This window comes from Brienomyrus brachyistius, chromosome 10 (assembly GCF_023856365.1).
Source record: "Brienomyrus brachyistius isolate T26 chromosome 10, BBRACH_0.4, whole genome shotgun sequence".
NCBI classification, from domain to species: Eukaryota; Metazoa; Chordata; class Actinopteri; order Osteoglossiformes; family Mormyridae; genus Brienomyrus; species Brienomyrus brachyistius.
Window position 1 is genome coordinate 18,511,177 of NC_064542.1, and position 18,783 is coordinate 18,529,959.

Here is an 18,783-nt window from a genome sequence, read left to right on the forward strand (position 1 = left end):
GAAAATGAAATCTGCATGAGATTGTCTAGTGTGTTCTTGGTATGAATGTGGCCATAATCGTACAAGAAAAAAACTGAATCCATGCCTGAATGCTTGAAACACAAAAGAACTTTATTGAAACAGGAGTGTACAGGGAGCTGGGGGAGGCACTGAGGTGTGGGGCGTCACTGCACTTGCTGAGTACAGCCTGCCTACAGGTCCCTGTGTAGAAAAATAGAGGTTTTCAGTTAACATGGCATTCACTAGAGTTCAAGGACGACTACACTAATATTCAATATACCCCAGCTTTATCCATGCAAATCACCAAGACAAGCTTAAGCTACAGAATGGTAACAGAGATGGAACAGGACAAGGATTCACTATTGTGAACAGCATATCTTTACCTCAACCACTTTGACCAACTGGACCAGGTCAATTTTTTCATTCATTGGTCTGTTGACATCCTCTAGAACACGGAGTGACTCCACAGGCTGGGGGATCTCAAGTCCACTCTGCTCGGCATCCTCCCGTAAAGGCTCAACTGCGAGAAAGCATGGATTTGCCAAGTCAAGCATCTGAGCCTGAGGAACTGAGAGATGATCTACTAGTAGGATTTATGTCGATGGAATTTACCTCTGGATCGCTTTTTTCGTATCAGGCGCATGAAACGGTTGAAAATCTTTCTGAATGGGTTGACTGCTTTATGCTGTGGTGGTGTATTGCAGCTACTAGCTGGCAGTGTCTTTGGAGTGAAGCCCTAGGGTATTAGTTTAATATGCATCAGTTAAGCAAACCAATTCCATACATCCATCCATGCATCCATCCATCTTTTGTTACTGTAATTTTAAAGGAAGGGTAAGTACCAGTGACCTCAGCAGACCAGCTAGTCATCCACATCCCACCAGTTTGCAAGTGGACCAACCTTTCTGAAAAACTTGTGGCGACGGATATGTGATAGTGACGGGCGATCTCGTGGGTCGATTTGAAATATTTTTTCTATTAGTTTTCCAGCCTCAGAATGAAGGTTCTTAGGTAGAATAAATTTTGCTTCTTTTATGTTCTTCAACATTTCAGAGCGATCGTCGTGATCAAATGGGATTTCCCCAATCAGAAGCTGGTACCTGTAGTAAGAAAGGCAGCAAAGGTGTTTGAGGTCTTTCACATTTGACATAAAAATGCTGTGCTTCCAAAAGAGCAATTCCTTTCAGCTGTGTGCCAGTATTCATTTTTCTTTTCTCTTTCAAGAAGAAAAAAAAAACATATTTATGTATGCTAGACGCATGTCTTCTTAAAATGTTACGCAGATTTTATTAGCCATGCCGATCTTTGGCCGGGAGGGGGGTTGATAGGGTATACGTACATGACACAGCCCAGTGCCCAGACTTCTGCTTCGGTTCCATATCCCTCTCGCTTCCATACTTCTGGAGCCATATAGACGGGAGTACCACAGACTTCTCTACAACACACACAAATGGAAAACGTTAAGCGCACATGTGCTTTAGCTTGCTGTATAAACAAATTTGAAAGCTTAGCCAGGAATTCTGCAAAAAACACCTACTTGTCCCTCGGCTCCAGCTGGACCGCCAGTCCAAAATCCCCAATTTTCAGCTTCATTTGGTCACTGACAAATAAGTTTTCTGAAAGACAAACGAATTTGCATTAAGGATAGACTCAAATACTTTGCCAAACTGCAGACTTTACCAAATTGATAAATTAACACTACACAGAAATCCAGACGACCTACACTCGCAATGCCATGTGAAATGCCAGCATTATTATACAGAAAATTGAGTAAAGCGTGAGTGCATGTACACATACCCAATTTGATGTCCCTGTGGACGTAACCTTGCCGGTGGATGTATGTCAACCCCGAAATCAGCTGGTGAACATAGTATCGCACTTCGGGCTCAGTCAGAGTCCCCCGAGCTTTTAAAATGTCACCGAGTGTCTGGGCAGGGAGAAACAGGGGCAGCCTGATCTATCACAAAGTCTTTGCCTTAGTAAGATGTCTACAAAAGTCAGGGACTCACCTGCCCACTGCACAACTCCATGAAAATGTACAGGAACTTATCATCTTCGAAAGAGTGGGAGAAGCCCACCACATTCTTGTGGCGCAGTGTTTTTAAAATCTGTACTTCTTCACAGACCTGAGTGAAATGTCAAACACATCATCTCATAAAGTAAAAGGGAAATGCAGATAAACTGAAAAGAGGGATGACATCAAGCACAATCCATACCACATACCTCCTCCACTCCCCAGGAATATAGCCGTATGACCTTAACAGCATAGGTGTCGCCAGTTTCAAGATCGGTCATCTTATAGCATTTGCCAGAAGCGCCCTAAAAAACATGTCCTCAATATGTTAACAATAAAGAACATTTCTGACTGACCCTGTTCAAGCATCTCCTCTCTGCAGAAAAAGATCAACTGCGATCACTTTCAACAACATTGTGGTGCACACCTGTCCCAAAAGCTCATCCCTGCTGTAGGACCTTAATGTCTTGGGATCTACCAGAATCTCAGGCACTTCCGATGCCATCTGAGCGCGGGAAGGTTCACTGACAGACATGATTTCACCAGAAGAGAAGCGCGATCCGTAACTAACCCGTGGAATACTCGAAATGGGTAGTGAGCGCTCGCGTTCTAAATGACGTGTACACTAGCGTCATCAGTCTTAGAACGCAGCCAAGGCAGCCACGCGATTCGAACTTGTTAGATGGATTACGTCACCACATTGAAAATTACATGGACGGAAAAAGAAGTGAACTTGCTAAGACAATGCAACTAAACACGGATAAAAACTTTTATTACAATCAACTTTATTGAAGAAAAAAAATGTGTACACCAAACATTCAGTTTCGGTAATGCAGTAACACATGCTCGGGAGTAACGCCTTAGAGCAGAGGCCAGGCGGACCGCGGTCCGGGTCCGTACCCAGAAGCTGTCCCATACGGAGCTGGACCGAAAGTCAAAACAAAAGGTTATGATTTAGAACCTGACTGGGCGCTTTTATTTTGTCGGCGCAGCTTTTATAGTCTTTTCGGTAGCGGTTTAGCACTAGAACCGCCGTTTCCCACGCCAACGAACGTTAACCGCCAAGCAAGACGCAACTCGCCGTATGCAGCCCTGTCTTTGCGCTAATGTGCCATTAGTGTTAATAGCACCAGCGAAGCTACTGATGTTCCTTGTTCCTAACAGAGTGGCTTTTCTGTCCTAAAATCGTAAAGCTTTCAAACACAGCATGTTGTTTATTGGTGATTTCATGCTCGTCGAAGTTTCCGCTTTTTAACAACTGTATAAAGTAATGTTATTTATTATATAAATCAACTCAGGTGAAACAAATGTACGTTTCCAGGGTCGCCGAACCTCGTGTATCTGGCGTGAGACTCACGCTTTCAGACTCACGCAGGAAATCTTACCGCAAATCTATATTATTTCATTATGAACCAAAAATGTTATACGTCAAAAATGTAATTGCACGATTAGATACCTGAAAAAGTCAGGTATCGGTTACATTCAATGTTTATACAACTAATAGGCTACTAAAATATACCACATTAAATAGTTAGACATTTTGATCTTCTGAACCTTTGCTTCAAGAATTTTAAGTAAACGGCCAACAACCGCTTTATTTACTTCCGCCCTTCTTCCTTCTCTTTATTCCCTTTTCGTTTTTGAAATCCCGAATTGGGGCGGACATTGTTCACGTGTGGCAAATATCTAGCCCGCTAGCTAACAAGCATATCGTACTGTATAAGTAAGTAATGTCTAAGCCGTTAAGTTTGCTGCTGCAACATTCGGGCTTAATGAACTCGGTTCATATCTTGTCTTCCTGAAGAAAGGCCCCGAATCTGGACTAAAACGATTTTCACCACGTAAGAGGGTCTCCTACACTGAGCTCATTCCCATATATATATATACCATAGAGATAATTTATATATGGTTTCCAAAGGAGCGTAGTTTAGGTAACCTTGTCCTATCCACGTGTATAAAATGAGTTTTTACCTATCGTTTCTGGTGCGCATTTCACCTGTCTGTCAGGTGCCGCACTTTACATTCCGTTACAACAATGTGCATGGATGTAAATAAATGTAAACAGCTGAAAGTGGGACTGATCTCAATGTAGCCCTCCTGCGTGGTGAAAATCGGCTTAGTCTAGATTCGGCGTCTTTCTTCAGGAAGACAAGATATCAACCTACTTCACCAAGCCCGAATGTTGGAGCAGAAAACGTAACGGCTTAGACTTTACCTACGTATAAAGTACGCTAGCTATCTGGCTAGATATATGCTACACGTGAACAGTGTCCGACACAAGTCGGGATTTCAAAAACGAAAAGGGAATAAAGAGAGGGAAGAGGGACGGAAGTAAAGAAAGCGGTTGTTGGACGTTTGCTTTCATACAAAAGGTTAGTTTTTTTTTGTTTCCTGGGCAATTGCTTAGAATGTACAATAGCCTATATTAACAGCACGACCGCGCAGAATAGTGCGGTCTTTAGTGTAATATAGTTTGTTTCGATGCGTTAGGCTGCAGCACCTTGCAGCAAGAGCGTGTACGATCTTCCGTTTACTATTCTAAAAAAAAAAAGAAAAACTAAAATTGTATTAAGCCAACTGCCTTTGGCAGGGGTATTCAACTAAAATGTAAAGACATCCAGTTAGAGAAAATTCTTGAAGCAAAGGTTCAGAAGATCAAAATGTCTAACTATTTAATGTGGTATATTTTAGTAGCCTATTAGTTGTATAAACATTGAATGTAACCGATACCTGACTTTTTCAGGTATCTAATCGTGTGATTACATTTTTGACGTATAACATTTTTGGTTCATAATGAAATAATATAGATTTGCGGTAAGATTTCCTGCGTGAGTCTGAAAGCGTGAGTCTCACGCCAGATACACGAGGTTCGGCGACCCGGGAAACGTACATTTGTTTCACCTGAGTTGATTTATATAATAAATAACATTACTTTATACAGTTGTTAAAAAGCGGAAACTTCGACGAGCATGAAATCACCAATAAACAACATGCTGTGTTTGAAAGCTTTACGATTTTAGGACAGAAAAGCCACTCTGTTAGGAACAAGGAACATCAGTAGCTTCGCTGGTGCTATTAACACTAATGGCACATTAGCGCAAAGACAGGGCTGCATACGGCGAGTTGCGTCTTGCTTGGCGGTTAACGTTCGTTGGCGTGGGAAACGGCGGTTCTAGTGCTAAACCGCTACCGAAAAGACTATAAAAGCTGCGCCGACAAAATAAAAGCGCCCAGTCAGGTTCTAAATCATAACCTTTTGTTTTGACTATCGGTCCAGCTCCGTATGGGACAGCTTCTGGGTACGGACCCGGACCGCGGTCCGCCTGGCCTCTGCTCTAAGGCTTTACTCCCGAGCATGTGTTACTGCATTACCGAAACTGAACGTTTGGTGTACACATTTTTTTTCTTCAATAAAGTTGATTGTAATAAAAGTTTTTATCCGTGTTTAGTTCCATTGTCTTAGCAAGTTCACTTCTTTTACCGTCCATGTAATTTTCAATGTGGTGACGTAATCCATCTAAGAAGTTCGAATCGCGTGGCTGCCTTGGCTGCGTTCTAAGACTGATGACGCTAGTGTACACGTCATTTAGAACGCGAGCGCTCACTACCCATTTCGAGTATTCCACGGGTTAGTTACGGATCGCGCTTCTCTTCTGGTGAAATCATGTCTGTCAGTGAACCTTCCCGCGCTCAGATGGCATCGGAAGTGCCTGAGATTCTGGTAGATCCCAAGACATTAAGGTCCTACAGCAGGGATGAGCTTTTGGGACAGGTGTGCACCACAATGTTGTTGAAAGTGATCGCAGTTGATCTTTTTCTGCAGAGAGGAGATGCTTGAAAAGGGTCAGTCAGAAATGTTCTTTATTGTTAACATATTGAGGACATGTTTTTTAGGGCGCTTCTGGCAAATGCTATAAGATGACCGATCTTGAAACTGGCGACACCTATGCTGTTAAGGTCATACGGCTATATTCCTGGGGAGTGGAGGAGGTATGTGGTATGGATTGTGCTTGATGTCATCCCTCTTTTCAGTTTATCTGCATTTCCCTTTTACTTTATGAGATGGTGTGTTTGACATTTCACTCAGGTCTGTGAAGAAGTACAGATTTTAAAAACACTGCGCCACAAGAATGTGGTGGGCTTCTCCCACTCTTTCGAAGATGATAAGTTCCTGTACATTTTCATGGAGTTGTGCAGTGGGCAGGTGAGTCCCTGACTTTTGTAGACATCTTACTAAGGCAAAGACTTTGTGATAGATCAGGCTGCCCCTGTTTCTCCCTGCCCAGACACTCGGTGACATTTTAAAAGCTCGGGGGACTCTGACTGAGCCCGAAGTGCGATACTATGTTCACCAGCTGATTTCGGGGTTGACATACATCCACCGGCAAGGTTACGTCCACAGGGACATCAAGTTGGGTATGTGTACATGCACTCACGCTTTACTCAATTTTCTGTATAATAATGCTGGCATTTCACATGGCATTGCGAGTGTAGGTCGTCTGGATTTCTGTGTAGTGTTAATTTATCAATTTGGTAAAGTCTGCAGTTTGGCAAAGTATTTGAGTCTATCCTTAATGCAAATTCGTTTGTCTTTCAGAAAACTTATTTGTCAGTGACCAAATGAAGCTGAAAATTGGGGATTTTGGACTGGCGGTCCAGCTGGAGCCGAGGGACAAGTAGGTGTTTTTTGCAGAATTCCTGGCTAAGCTTTCAAATTTGTTTATACAGCAAGCTAAAGCACATGTGCGCTTAACGTTTTCCATTTGTGTGTGTTGTAGAGAAGTCTGTGGTACTCCCGTCTATATGGCTCCAGAAGTATGGAAGCGAGAGGGATATGGAACCGAAGCAGAAGTCTGGGCACTGGGCTGTGTCATGTACGTATACCCTATCAACCCCCCTCCCGGCCAAAGATCGGCATGGCTAATAAAATCTGCGTAACATTTTAAGAAGACATGCGTCTAGCATACATAAATATGTTTTTTTTTTCTTCTTGAAAGAGAAAAGAAAAATGAATACTGGCACACAGCTGAAAGGAATTGCTCTTTTGGAAGCACAGCATTTTTATGTCAAATGTGAAAGACCTCAAACACCTTTGCTGCCTTTCTTACTACAGGTACCAGCTTCTGATTGGGGAAATCCCATTTGATCACGACGATCGCTCTGAAATGTTGAAGAACATAAAAGAAGCAAAATTTATTCTACCTAAGAACCTTCATTCTGAGGCTGGAAAACTAATAGAAAAAATATTTCAAATCGACCCACGAGATCGCCCGTCACTATCACATATCCGTCGCCACAAGTTCTTCAGAAAGGTTGGTCCACTTGCAAACTGGTGGGATGTGGATGACTAGCTGGTCTGCTGAGGTCACTGGTACTTACCCTTCCTTTAAAATTACAGTAACAAAAGATGGATGGATGCATGGATGGATGTATGGAATTGGTTTGCTTAACTGATGCATATTAAACTAATACCCTAGGGCTTCACTCCAAAGACACTGCCAGCTAGTAGCTGCAATACACCACCACAGCATAAAGCAGTCAACCCATTCAGAAAGATTTTCAACCGTTTCATGCGCCTGATACGAAAAAAGCGATCCAGAGGTAAATTCCATCGACATAAATCCTACTAGTAGATCATCTCTCAGTTCCTCAGGCTCAGATGCTTGACTTGGCAAATCCATGCTTTCTCGCAGTTGAGCCTTTACGGGAGGATGCCGAGCAGAGTGGACTTGAGATCCCCCAGCCTGTGGAGTCACTCCGTGTTCTAGAGGATGTCAACAGACCAATGAATGAAAAAATTGACCTGGTCCAGTTGGTCAAAGTGGTTGAGGTAAAGATATGCTGTTCACAATAGTGAATCCTTGTCCTGTTCCATCTCTGTTACCATTCTGTAGCTTAAGCTTGTCTTGGTGATTTGCATGGATAAAGCTGGGGTATATTGAATATTAGTGTAGTCGTCCTTGAACTCTAGTGAATGCCATGTTAACTGAAAACCTCTATTTTTCTACACAGGGACCTGTAGGCAGGCTGTACTCAGCAAGTGCAGTGACGCCCCACACCTCAGTGCCTCCCCCAGCTCCCTGTACACTCCTGTTTCAATAAAGTTCTTTTGTGTTTCAAGCATTCAGGCATGGATTCAGTTTTTTTCTTGTACGATTATGGCCACATTCATACCAAGAACACACTAGACAATCTCATGCAGATTTCATTTTCACCACTCAGTCTGTTCTGCTTAATTGTTTGGAGTATATGTGTTCTGACACTATGTTGATGGGAATTGATTCTTTGAGTGTCACCTAAAGAGCTTGTATTACTTGGGTAAATTGCATCAGACTCATGTTATTTTGAAAATTATATTTTCCTATATGTGCCAAAGTCAATTGGGATTACCAAAATCAAAGTTGGCTCTCCACCTCCTGGTTATTGGAAGGTACTACGCCCCTCTACTAAATGCATTTCTTTCACTCACAAAGTGCATTTCCTGCACGCAATGAACTTGTTTCTTTGACAAAATGCATTTGGTGAATGAAATGCCCTTTTTCATTTACGAAAGCAGATACATTCAAGCTTCTGAACATGATATGCTAGGTGCTAATATCAGTTCTGTGTACAAAATGAAACATTCCTGTTGATTTCGGGGCACCAAAGACAGTAACGTATTTATGCTTCTGTGGACAAAATGTAACTGTAGTATGTCTTTCTGTGGACAAAATTCAAGGCATTACTTGATTTTGTCATTGAATAATGCATTTTGTCACACAGTATGTATTTTGTGTCCGAAAATGAGCGCTTGACAGGAGCTGGAAGACTACTTTCGTATGTACAGTACAACTAACAACGGAAAATCCTACATGTACCTACGTGTTACTGATAGTTGTCCTTTACTTATGTTGTAGAAATTATTTTGGGCTGGGTCATGAGGAAAAGATTCGAGGTTGAAGAGGGGCATTTTATAGCAGACCACCTTGCCACAGAATGCACCCCCTGTCTATCTCTGGCTCGGAGAATACTACAGTACATGCACCAAACTTGCGCCAGTTACTGAGATTTATTTGTGCTGAAGAAATGATTTTGGGCTGGGCCAAATGGAAAAGTTTCTGGGTGGGGTGGGGCTTTTACACCAGGCCCCTGTCTAACTCTGGCTGTGAAAATCCTACATGCACCAAACCTGTCCCTTATTTATGTTGTATAAATTATTTTTGGCTGCAATGTAAAGAAAGAATGATGGGTGGGTGGGGGGTTGCAGTTTTAACTCTAATTGGGACTGTAAGATGTAAAGTAATGAATATTCGTTCATTCATGCGACTGTAAGATAATGAATATCTAAAAATTGAAAAAATACAGAATTTCATAAACTTTCTCAATGACTTTGTTTTTAATCAATAAGAAATAAAATAACAAGAATAACATATAAATAAATATGACATTCAATAACAATTAAAGTAATCGCAACAACAATCTAACAAATAGAAATTATGTTATAGTAATTAGGAAGTCCACATTTTAAAATATTGTCATTGAGCAATCAGTTGGAAGGACAACATGGAGGGAAGGGAACAGATAGCCTGCTTGGCATGCTATTCGTGTTTGAGTTTATCAGTGATTAGCTATTAACCTTTCACCGCATAGTAATGGTGCATTCCAAACAGATGTTGGCCTTGATGCGTACTGGCTCGTGATTGGTTGGCTATTTTGCGGTAACTTTGTTTTTACTCAGATGACACCCTTAGCGATCGGTCTTACTCTCTTGATAGACTAACGTGGTGTCTACAATGTATAATAAAAGCTGCCCCGAACCATAGTAACCAGTTCACTCTACAGGCAAAGTTTATTCATTTACTCCTTCACAGCCAGTTAAAATAAGAACAATTAGATAAACAGGAACATATGCTGAGCATATGAAGTTCTTTGTACGGAGTGCTGAGACACTGTGGGAGGCCATTCGCTAATCATCTCTCTCAGACAAGCTCAGCGCAGTCAGTCTGATATTAGACTCTCTAGTCATTCATATTACACAATTCTTAAGTTTTCTGAAATACTGGATCTTCTAACCACACTCAAAATACAGTTTAACTGTTCTTTCTTAAACTTTCTTAAAGAACGTAAAATGTAGCTTTACTGCTTACATTTACATTTCCAGCAAACATTTTAATTGATGCAAATGAGAGTAAATGGTGAATCAGTTTATTTGCTATCTAGCCACATTAAATGCATTTGCTGCCCAACCGTTCATCAGTATGTGACCACTGCCATCTGGCTTTAAAGAGTAAGTCTACTGTAATACTATCATTACAGTAGTATTATTAGTATTATCAGCTTATTGAAAATGCAAAATGAGATGCGGGAAAAATGTCTCAAATGCAGATCAGTTGATCGGTGATCGGGAGCTTACTAATGAAAATGAGAAGACCAAAGGGTTTGAACAAGAGATGGTGGTGGGGCTGTGATGGACCCCTCCTGATGTTACATTTATACATGAACATGCACTGCATCACATTATTATACAGTTTGTTACATTTAAACATTTATACATGAACATGCACTGCATCTGTGACGCCCGCTCCGTCCGCTCCTCGTGTGTGCCACGCCCCCTAATTACCCACGTGTGATTTCCTGATCGTGCCCAGTCGTGTCTTGTTTCCTGCTGCCTTGTTCCATGTATTTAAGTTCCTGTTTTGTACTAACCCGTTGTCTGTCATTGATGTTAGTCGCGTCAGATGTTATCCGCCATCCGTTCCCCCGATTCCTTTATTAAAACCCCAGTTTGCCCCGTAATTCGCCTGTTTGCCTGCTTCCTGTCTGCTCGCCTGTCTGTTCGCCTTACCGGCTTCCAGCGTCCCGTGACAGAATGACAGACCCACTGAACAAGGCACAGCAGCAGACCGAGAGCCATCGTCTCGGTCTGCTGCAAGAGGTGTACCATTGGCTGAACCAGCCCGACGTCCGGGAGGACCCCGTCGCGCTGAAATTGGCCACCGACAGCTGCGATCTCCTGCTGGCGATGTCCCCATCGGAGGGCGGGCATCGTTTGGGAGAGGTGCGCGCCCTCCTCCATGAGCTCATCCAACGGATGACAGCTCAGAGGTTAGAGCTGGACGCGCCATGCGTCGCGGAGACTGTTCCCCTGCTGTCTGTCCCACCGGACGAGGAGCAGCCTTCCGCGACTCGCACGACAAAGAGGAAGAAGAGGAGGAAGCACGCGATCGCCCCTGCGATCGTTCTGGGAGCGTGCACGCTCATCCCCGCTTCTCTCCTCACCGGGGAATTGGAGGACTCCCCGGCTGACCTCGACGTCGTCACCGCAGCTAAGCTGCCTGTGCAGGCAGCTTCCCCCGTCCGGGGAGAACACCCAGCCGCCGCTGAGCTGCTACCGCCCTTCGAGCGGTACTACTTCCGGCCCGAGCGGCTGGCCAACAAGGGGGCCAGCGCAGTGCGGGACGCTATCCCGCGTGTGCCCTGGGCACTTAAAGGGGCCACGTCCGTCTTGCCCGCACGGGACCTACCGGTCCCGCCGCCTGCAGCCCCTGCTCAGCCCGAGCGGCCGCCTCCTGTGCCTGCAGCCCCTGCTCAGCCCGAGCGGCCGCCTCCTGTGCCTGCAGCCCCTGCTCAGCCCGAGCGGCCGCCTCCCGGGCCGGCGCCCCCTCTGCAGCCACCTGCAGCTCCCGGGCCGGCGCCCCCTCTGCAGCCACCTGCAGCTCCCGGGCCGGCGCCCCCTCTGCAGCCACCTGCAGCTCCCGGGCCGGCGCCCCCACTGCAGCCACCTGCAGCTCCCGGGCCGGCGCCCCCACTGCAGCAACCTGCAGCTCCCGGGCCGGCGCCCCCACTGCAGCAACCTGCAGCTCCCGGGCCGGCGCCCCCACTGCAGCCACCTGCAGCTCCCGGGCCGGCGCCCCCACTGCAGCAACCTGCAGCTCCCGGGCCGGCGCCCCCACTGCAGCCACCTGCAGCTCCCGGGCCGGCGCCCCCACTGCAGCAACCTGCAGCTCCCGGGCCGGCGCCCCCACAGCCGGACCGCGCTCCTGTTCCTGACCCGGCGCTCCCTGCTGCAGCTCCAGAGGCACTCCCTCTGCCAGTTGACCCTGTTCGGGTCCCTGTCCCTGGCCCCGCTCCTGTCCCTGGCCCCGCTCCTGTCCCTGGCCCCGCTCCTGTGACCCCTTATCCCTCGCTCCGGCGAACTCGACCCCGACCGAGGGTCGTAATGTCTGTGTCCCGTAAGGGGCGGGGACACAGACGCAGGACGGGGGTCCCACCCACCCTGCCCCCTGGCTCGCCCTCCGTCGCCTGCGCTGGGGCTCGGGGGGCGCCTGCGGTTCCTGGCCCTCCGGGTCGGCTGTCGCCTGCGGGTCCCCCTCCGGTGCCTCGTCGCCCTGCCTCGCTCCCCCCTCCGGTGCCTGGTCGGTCGCCTGCGGGGCCCCCACCTGCGGCTTGTCGGAGGACGTCGCCCCCTGCGGCGGCTCCCCCCCTCGCCTTGCCTTCGCCCTGGCCCCTTCCAGCTCCCTCGTCCCCTTCCCTGGTGCTCCCTCCTGCTCCCTCCCTGGCCCCTCCGCGGGTCCCTCGCCCTGTCTCCTCGGCCCCTCCGAGGTCCCCTCCGGCTCCGGCCTCCCGGCTGCCTGCGGCCCCTCCGGCTGCCTCCCGTCGCCCGCTGGGGCTCCCTCGGGCTCCCCTTACTTCCCCCTCCTTCTCTCCCTCCTTTCCTGTCTCTGTCCCGCCTGCTTTCGTTCCTCCACCTGCCTTTGTCCCGCCGTCCTCTATTCCTGGTCCCTTTGTTCTGCCCCGCTCCGTTCCTGGTTTCCCGTCGTTCCCTCCCGTCACTCCCGCTCCTTTTGTTCCGCTTGTTCCCTCTGTTTCTCCCTTCCTGGTCTGTCTGTCGGCCTTTCCTGTCCTGTGTCGTGTCCTGTCCTGGCTCCTGCCTCTTTGTCTGTTTTGCCTGTCTGTCTTGTTCCCTGGTCCCTGTTGATTTAGGTTTACATTTGTCTTTCAGGTTCTGGTTTCCCGGTCTCGTCCCGTCCTTCGCCTCCTCCCGGGCGCGCCCAGTGTAGCGCGCCTTTGGGGGGGGGGTTCTGTGACGCCCGCTCCGTCCGCTCCTCGTGTGTGCCACGCCCCCTAATTACCCACGTGTGATTTCCTGATCGTGCCCAGTCGTGTCTTGTTTCCTGCTGCCTTGTTCCATGTATTTAAGTTCCTGTTTTGTACTAACCCGTTGTCTGTCATTGATGTTAGTCGCGTCAGATGTTATACGCCATCCGTTCCCCCGATTCCTTTATTAAAACCCCAGTTTGCCCCGTAATTCGCCTGTTTGCCTGCTTCCTGTCTGCTCGCCTGTCTGTTCGCCTTACCGGCTTCCAGCGTCCCGTGACAGAATCATATACAGTTTGTTACATTTATACATGAACATGCACTGCATCACATTACGCAGTTTGTTACATTTCTGCTTAGCCTTTTCTTTATACAGATGTTAATGTTACTTATTGCAGCCTCTTTAAAAGAAATGAAAAAAAATGCTTTAAAAGTTGCTATACTGTATATAGGACTGTGCAAAATTCTTAAGCAACAAAAGAAAATTCTTTTTTATTTCATTTATCTGGGCTGTCAGAAAAAAAAAACATGATTTAACATAGGAACTAAGGATGTGCACCATTCAGAACTGATTCGCGAATGGCCCCTGTCACGATCACGGCGTAGCGGTTGCGAGCAGGACGGCGGTAAGCGGCGATCGTGTGGGCAGGCGTGAAAGGAGCAGGCAGACAGGTCGAGATCAGGGTAAACTCGGGGTTTAATTAGGGAATCGGGAGCAGGGAACATCAAACCACACAAGATCCACAACAAACTACAATAACGGACAAGGGGAACAGGTAAGATCAGCACTTAAATAGGACGGGACTAATCAAAGTAATCGGACACAGCAGGAGACGATCAGGGAAGCACACGTGGGTAATCAGGGGGCGTGGCACACACGAGGAGCGTATGAGCCGGGCATGACACTTATTTTCTACAAAGCAAGTTCAATGCAAGCATAACCTGCAGAAGCAAGACAAAGCATGGCGGGGAAAACATATTATTGTACTGTACAATTACTTCAAATTTAGGAATAAAAAAATACGACCAAAAATGTTTTAGTTTGCCAAGTAATCAAAAGTCAGAGTAAACTAATACATGATAACACACATGCAAAAGATCAATGGCAGAACAGGTGCTCTGAACCCAGTCTGGATTAAAACGGAATTAACCATCTCTCTCAACATAATATTGGGATCATTTATTCTCTTCAGAGGCCTCTATAGAACTGTGCATCCATCTCCTCACTCATGTTTAGACAGACGTATCCTAAGGCACCAGGGCAACATCAGGCCCATCAAGTAGAGAATTCAGCACCACGGACAGTGACCTGTGTTGCTGTGACATCTGGTTCCTTCATTGGCTCTGTATATTTTTCTAGAAATAACTAAATGGCTCTTTTGGGGGAATTTCCAGCCAGAGACTTGGTTCTTATATGACGAGAAAGTATTATTTTTACTTAGACTAAGAAGCTATAGAATATCAGCTCTGCATGCGATCTCTCCTTTACTGCTGAAGCACCTCTGTCGCCGGTTGACATTTTCACAATGGATGGTCTTTAGATTTGCATGAGTTTAAGTACATAAGGAGTCTAACCGAAATATATAAAGCTATTTTCAAACAGGACAAGGAGGCAGCACAGATGACAAGAGACAGCACCGACCAGGGGGAGCCAGTCATCTCCCCAGCAGACCGAGTACACCTCCGCGTGTTAAATCACAGGGGATTCAGGGTGAAATGGCAAGAGATGCAGGTCAACACACAGGAATGTTTGGATTGGTGGTATGATATGTGGGGAGGTTGGCAGCAAGCTGTTATGAAAGGGCTTTTCTTAGGAGCTGTGATTAATCTGACTCTGATACTAATCTTCTGCTGTGTAGATCCTTTAGTCATCACCCTAGTGAGCAAAGCTCTGTCTCAACATGTGACAACAGCTGCCATGTCAAAGGTGGTGGGAGGACCGTCTGAAACGACGAGATCCTGGATCCAACACAGAAAAGGAAAAGACATCGCTGACAATGCCCTGCCTGCATGATTGCAACATGAAGGAACCGCAGGGATTGACTGCCTAATTTCGAATTAGAATTTAGTAATTAATTGTCAACATACCACAGCACATGGTGCACAACTACAAAATGCGTTCTCTGTATTTAACCCATATGTGACATAGAAGGTTGCAGCAAATTCAGCGCCCAGGGAGCAGTACTTGGGGGCAGTATCTCAGTGAGGCTTTGCTGGTCGGGGATTCGAACCTACAGTGTTTCAACTACAAGTGCACTTCCCTAACCATAAAGCCACCACTGCCTAATCCGACAGCTGGAAAGAGTAGAATCATGAAGAAGTGTATGTTATGGATGTTGGACTGCAGCACTATCAGTTAACCTCCCCGTTTATCTATGGGAGTTCATAATACGGCAGTCCTCTCCACTATTTTACGACGATCCCACTATAGGTGGGATCTGAATCTGAGTGTTTCTAGTTCATGAACTATGCCAGCCATGGACCCTGACGGTGGGCCGAGCCTGGAATGTTCTCCATGTGTTGCCAAGGGCTTTCCTCTGCTTTCCCCCCCAGTCTAAAAATATGCCAAGGTTAATTTAAACATTTAAACACAATGACTTAAAATTGTTCGCACACACTTCTAAACATTTGAAGAAGCCAAACAGTGACTAGAACATAGAATACGTGCCATAGGTGAATTGGAGTTGAAATTCGACATCAAGGTACAAATGGGTCACACAGAGGATACCTTCTGCATCGCCCAACAAGGGATAGCATCGCTAGTCCCAGCCCTGAGACATGGTGATGATGCAGAATGAATATTCTCCTGTGACTCTGGCTTGGCAGTTGCACAACATTTTACTGTAATATGCCTCTCATTTGTTTACTTTTTGGCTTTGTCCTTTAGTGTGTAATGACTGTTCAGTAGTGTTTATTTAAGCCATAGGCTTGATGTATGATCTGAAAGCAGTGTTTGTTTTTGGGCAAAGATAATGTACTGTAGTTTTGAGAAGATTCTTTGATTTTGCAAGATGAGTGTAAGGTTTTGTGAGTTTAGCTTGTATTTGAGCGTTTGTGCTTAGTGGTTTAATTAAAGGAGAGGAGATTTTAGGAAATGTGTTTTAGCAATTCAGAAAAACTGTTTCTTGGGATAGCCTCTTTCTTTATAAATGAATTACCACCCATGGGTCATAAGAAACATTTAGTCACACAACATCACCGCACATGCTGGGAAAGAACTGCATTTTATTCACACACAAAACACCATAAGAAATTTCAAGTTGCACTGCCCCAACCTCTATGTGTTTTTCTGCAAATGCCACTCTGTGAAACAGATTCGGTCCGCAACTATGTAGAGTGGCACAATGCATGCTAAGCATTTGTAAATTGTCTTGTTGCTTAGCTTCTTGGAGTGGCAGTGCACACAGTACTTCCTGCCCTGGGTGGCCTTCAGCCTGGAGTCCACAGCAGGAGTGTCAGTGATGGCCACTGGGACGCACATCTGCTTCTGTGGCTCTGGAAGCACTGCTGCTGTGTCCTGCTGCGCCCGAAAACGTTTCTGTGTGAGAGGCTTCTGCCTCTTCTCCCTGGCGATGGCTGTATGGATGATGAAGCTGTTCACCACCTTCCTTCTCTTTGCACGAGTAGACTGTGTCTGAGGTGCAGGTGGAGAAGCGGGTGGAGATTCTGCCCTTTGGGTTCTAAAACAAAGAAAAAGGAAAAATATTTAGGATCTAGGCAACAAAAATATGTGCATTTTCTTTATGCAAACAAAGCCCGACAAATGCCCCACGTAACTTTGCCCAAACGAAGCCCGACAAATGCCCCACGTAACTTTGCGCAAGCAAAACTCGACAAAGGCGATGCGTAACTTTTCCCAATGTACCACAATACAATTGTCACCAAAGCAAATGTTAATTATGAATTGCTGAATCACGGAATTATCAAAATCTATAGAATTAAAGAGCAAAATGTTGCATCCTCTCCGTGCAAAAAAGCGTCCACCTCCATCGAATCAACGGAGTCAGCGATGGATGCCTCACTTCCAAAATCTTCTTCTGTGCTTCCTCAAACATGAGGCATTCTGAGCCATTTTTCTTCATTCAAAAATGTTGTGCGAAAATAATTGGGAAAACTCACCGAGATTATCTGTGCAATGTGAACTCGAGACACTCCCACGAATACTGCGCCGGCAAAGAAACATTTGCGCATTTCTGTCCCCAGTGCGAAAAACAATGGCGAATCAGCACATCCCATACCATTTCTCAAACCTTAGACACACCTCTATTGGACAAAACAAGTGACACTGTAATTTGATGTTCATACAAAAAGTTAATTATAATGAAACATAACCATGGGCAAAGGTTCAGTGCGTAAAAATTGATATGCTTGCAGGGAAGCAGAGCGTATATTTAAAATTTTTTTTAAATGCTTGACAACGAAGAATGATAGTGATTGATTCGTATACATAGGAGATCAAGCTTTCAAACGAGGGTAACTTTTCATTCAGTGGTTTTCTTCAAAAACTCTGGAGATGAAAAACACAGCACGTGTTTACAGAATGCTGACTGACATTTTTCTGCGATGAGTGAGCAAGCTATTTGAGAGCATGACAGTCATTTTTATGGGAAAATGTGTGTTTTGTCTTTTTTGGAATTTAACAAGCGGTTTTTGTTTGATCTTACATGTTTGTTTCTTCTATTTGAGGTCCTTCTACTCTATTAAAAACTTGGACGTATGTGTCCAAACCACTAGAGGGCGAGTTCTGACAAGCCTATAACTGTCCTGAGAAGTTGTTTGAATGCACTTAATGCCTTGACACTTGTTGATGTGCGTGTGCTCTGCTCGAGGAGTAAAGGGGAGATCGCGTGGGCAACCTCATGCTGGGTCCATGTGCTGTGTGTGGGGTGGGTAATGGGGGAGACCTCATGCTGGGTCTACGCGCTGTGTGTGGGGTGGGTAATGGGGGAGACCTCATGCTGGGCCCATGTGCTGTGTGTGAGGTGGGTAATGTGGGCAACCTCATGCTGGGTCCATGTGCTGTGTGTGGGGTGGGTAATGGGGGAGACCTCATGCTGGGTCTACGCGCTGTGTGTGGGGTGGGTAATGGGGGAGACCTCATGCTGGGCCCATGTGCTGTGTGTGAGGTGGGTAATGGGGGAGACCTCATGCTGGGCCCATGTGCTGTGTGTGGGGTGGGTAATGGGGGAGACCTCATGCTGGGTCCATGCGCTGTGTGTGGGGTGGGTAATGGGGGAGACCTCATGCTGGGTCCATGCGCTGTGTGTGGGGTGGGTAATGGGGGCGTCCTCATGCTGGGCCCATGCGCTGTGTATCAGCTGTCAGAATGAATGGCCTAGATGTAATAAATGCCACCTTGTGGACATGCTCTACTGCCTCCTGCCTGTATTTATTCTGCCAACATCACGTTTGATCCCGATGCTACACTGTGTCCCAGCTCTACACAGCAGAATACATATGACATGGGGATGGGCTTAGTCTGTGATTTTCTCCTGTGGAAATCTATCAGCATCTCCTTAATCTTGCTGGTGTTTAGTTGGAGGTGTTTTAGCCAACAGCAACATACAAAACACAATAGTTTGTAGTTACAAATGCAAATGCAACTTTGTGACACTTCATGGTTTAACACTGCATGACTTAAGTCAGCGGTGTCAAACTCAATTGCACAGGCTCCAAAATTCAAAGCACAATTT

General features: G+C 46.0%; 1 protein-coding gene and 1 long non-coding RNA gene across 3 annotated transcripts in view; one reads left to right on the top strand and one right to left on the bottom strand.

Moving 5' to 3' along the window:
• Positions 1-8,137, top strand: part of LOC125750929 (serine/threonine-protein kinase PLK3-like) — a 52,278-nt gene extending 44,141 nt beyond the window's left edge. For both annotated transcript variants that reach the window (XM_049029300.1, XM_049029302.1), the window contains exons 6-10: positions 6,793-6,888; positions 7,128-7,326; positions 7,492-7,615; positions 7,708-7,844; positions 8,027-8,137. In XM_049029300.1, the coding sequence (XP_048885257.1) occupies positions 6,793-6,888; positions 7,128-7,326; positions 7,492-7,615; positions 7,708-7,844; positions 8,027-8,116 (646 nt within the window). In that variant the 3' untranslated portion in view covers positions 8,117-8,137. The remainder of the gene's footprint in view (positions 1-6,792; positions 6,889-7,127; positions 7,327-7,491; positions 7,616-7,707; positions 7,845-8,026) is intronic.
• LOC125750933 (uncharacterized) lies at positions 91-845 on the bottom strand. The gene is made up of 3 exons (XR_007400452.1): positions 613-845; positions 384-520; positions 91-201 (listed from the first exon to the last, which is right to left on the bottom strand). It is a non-coding gene; the product is annotated as an uncharacterized LOC125750933 (long non-coding RNA).
• Positions 8,138-18,783: the final 10,646 nt, after the last annotated feature.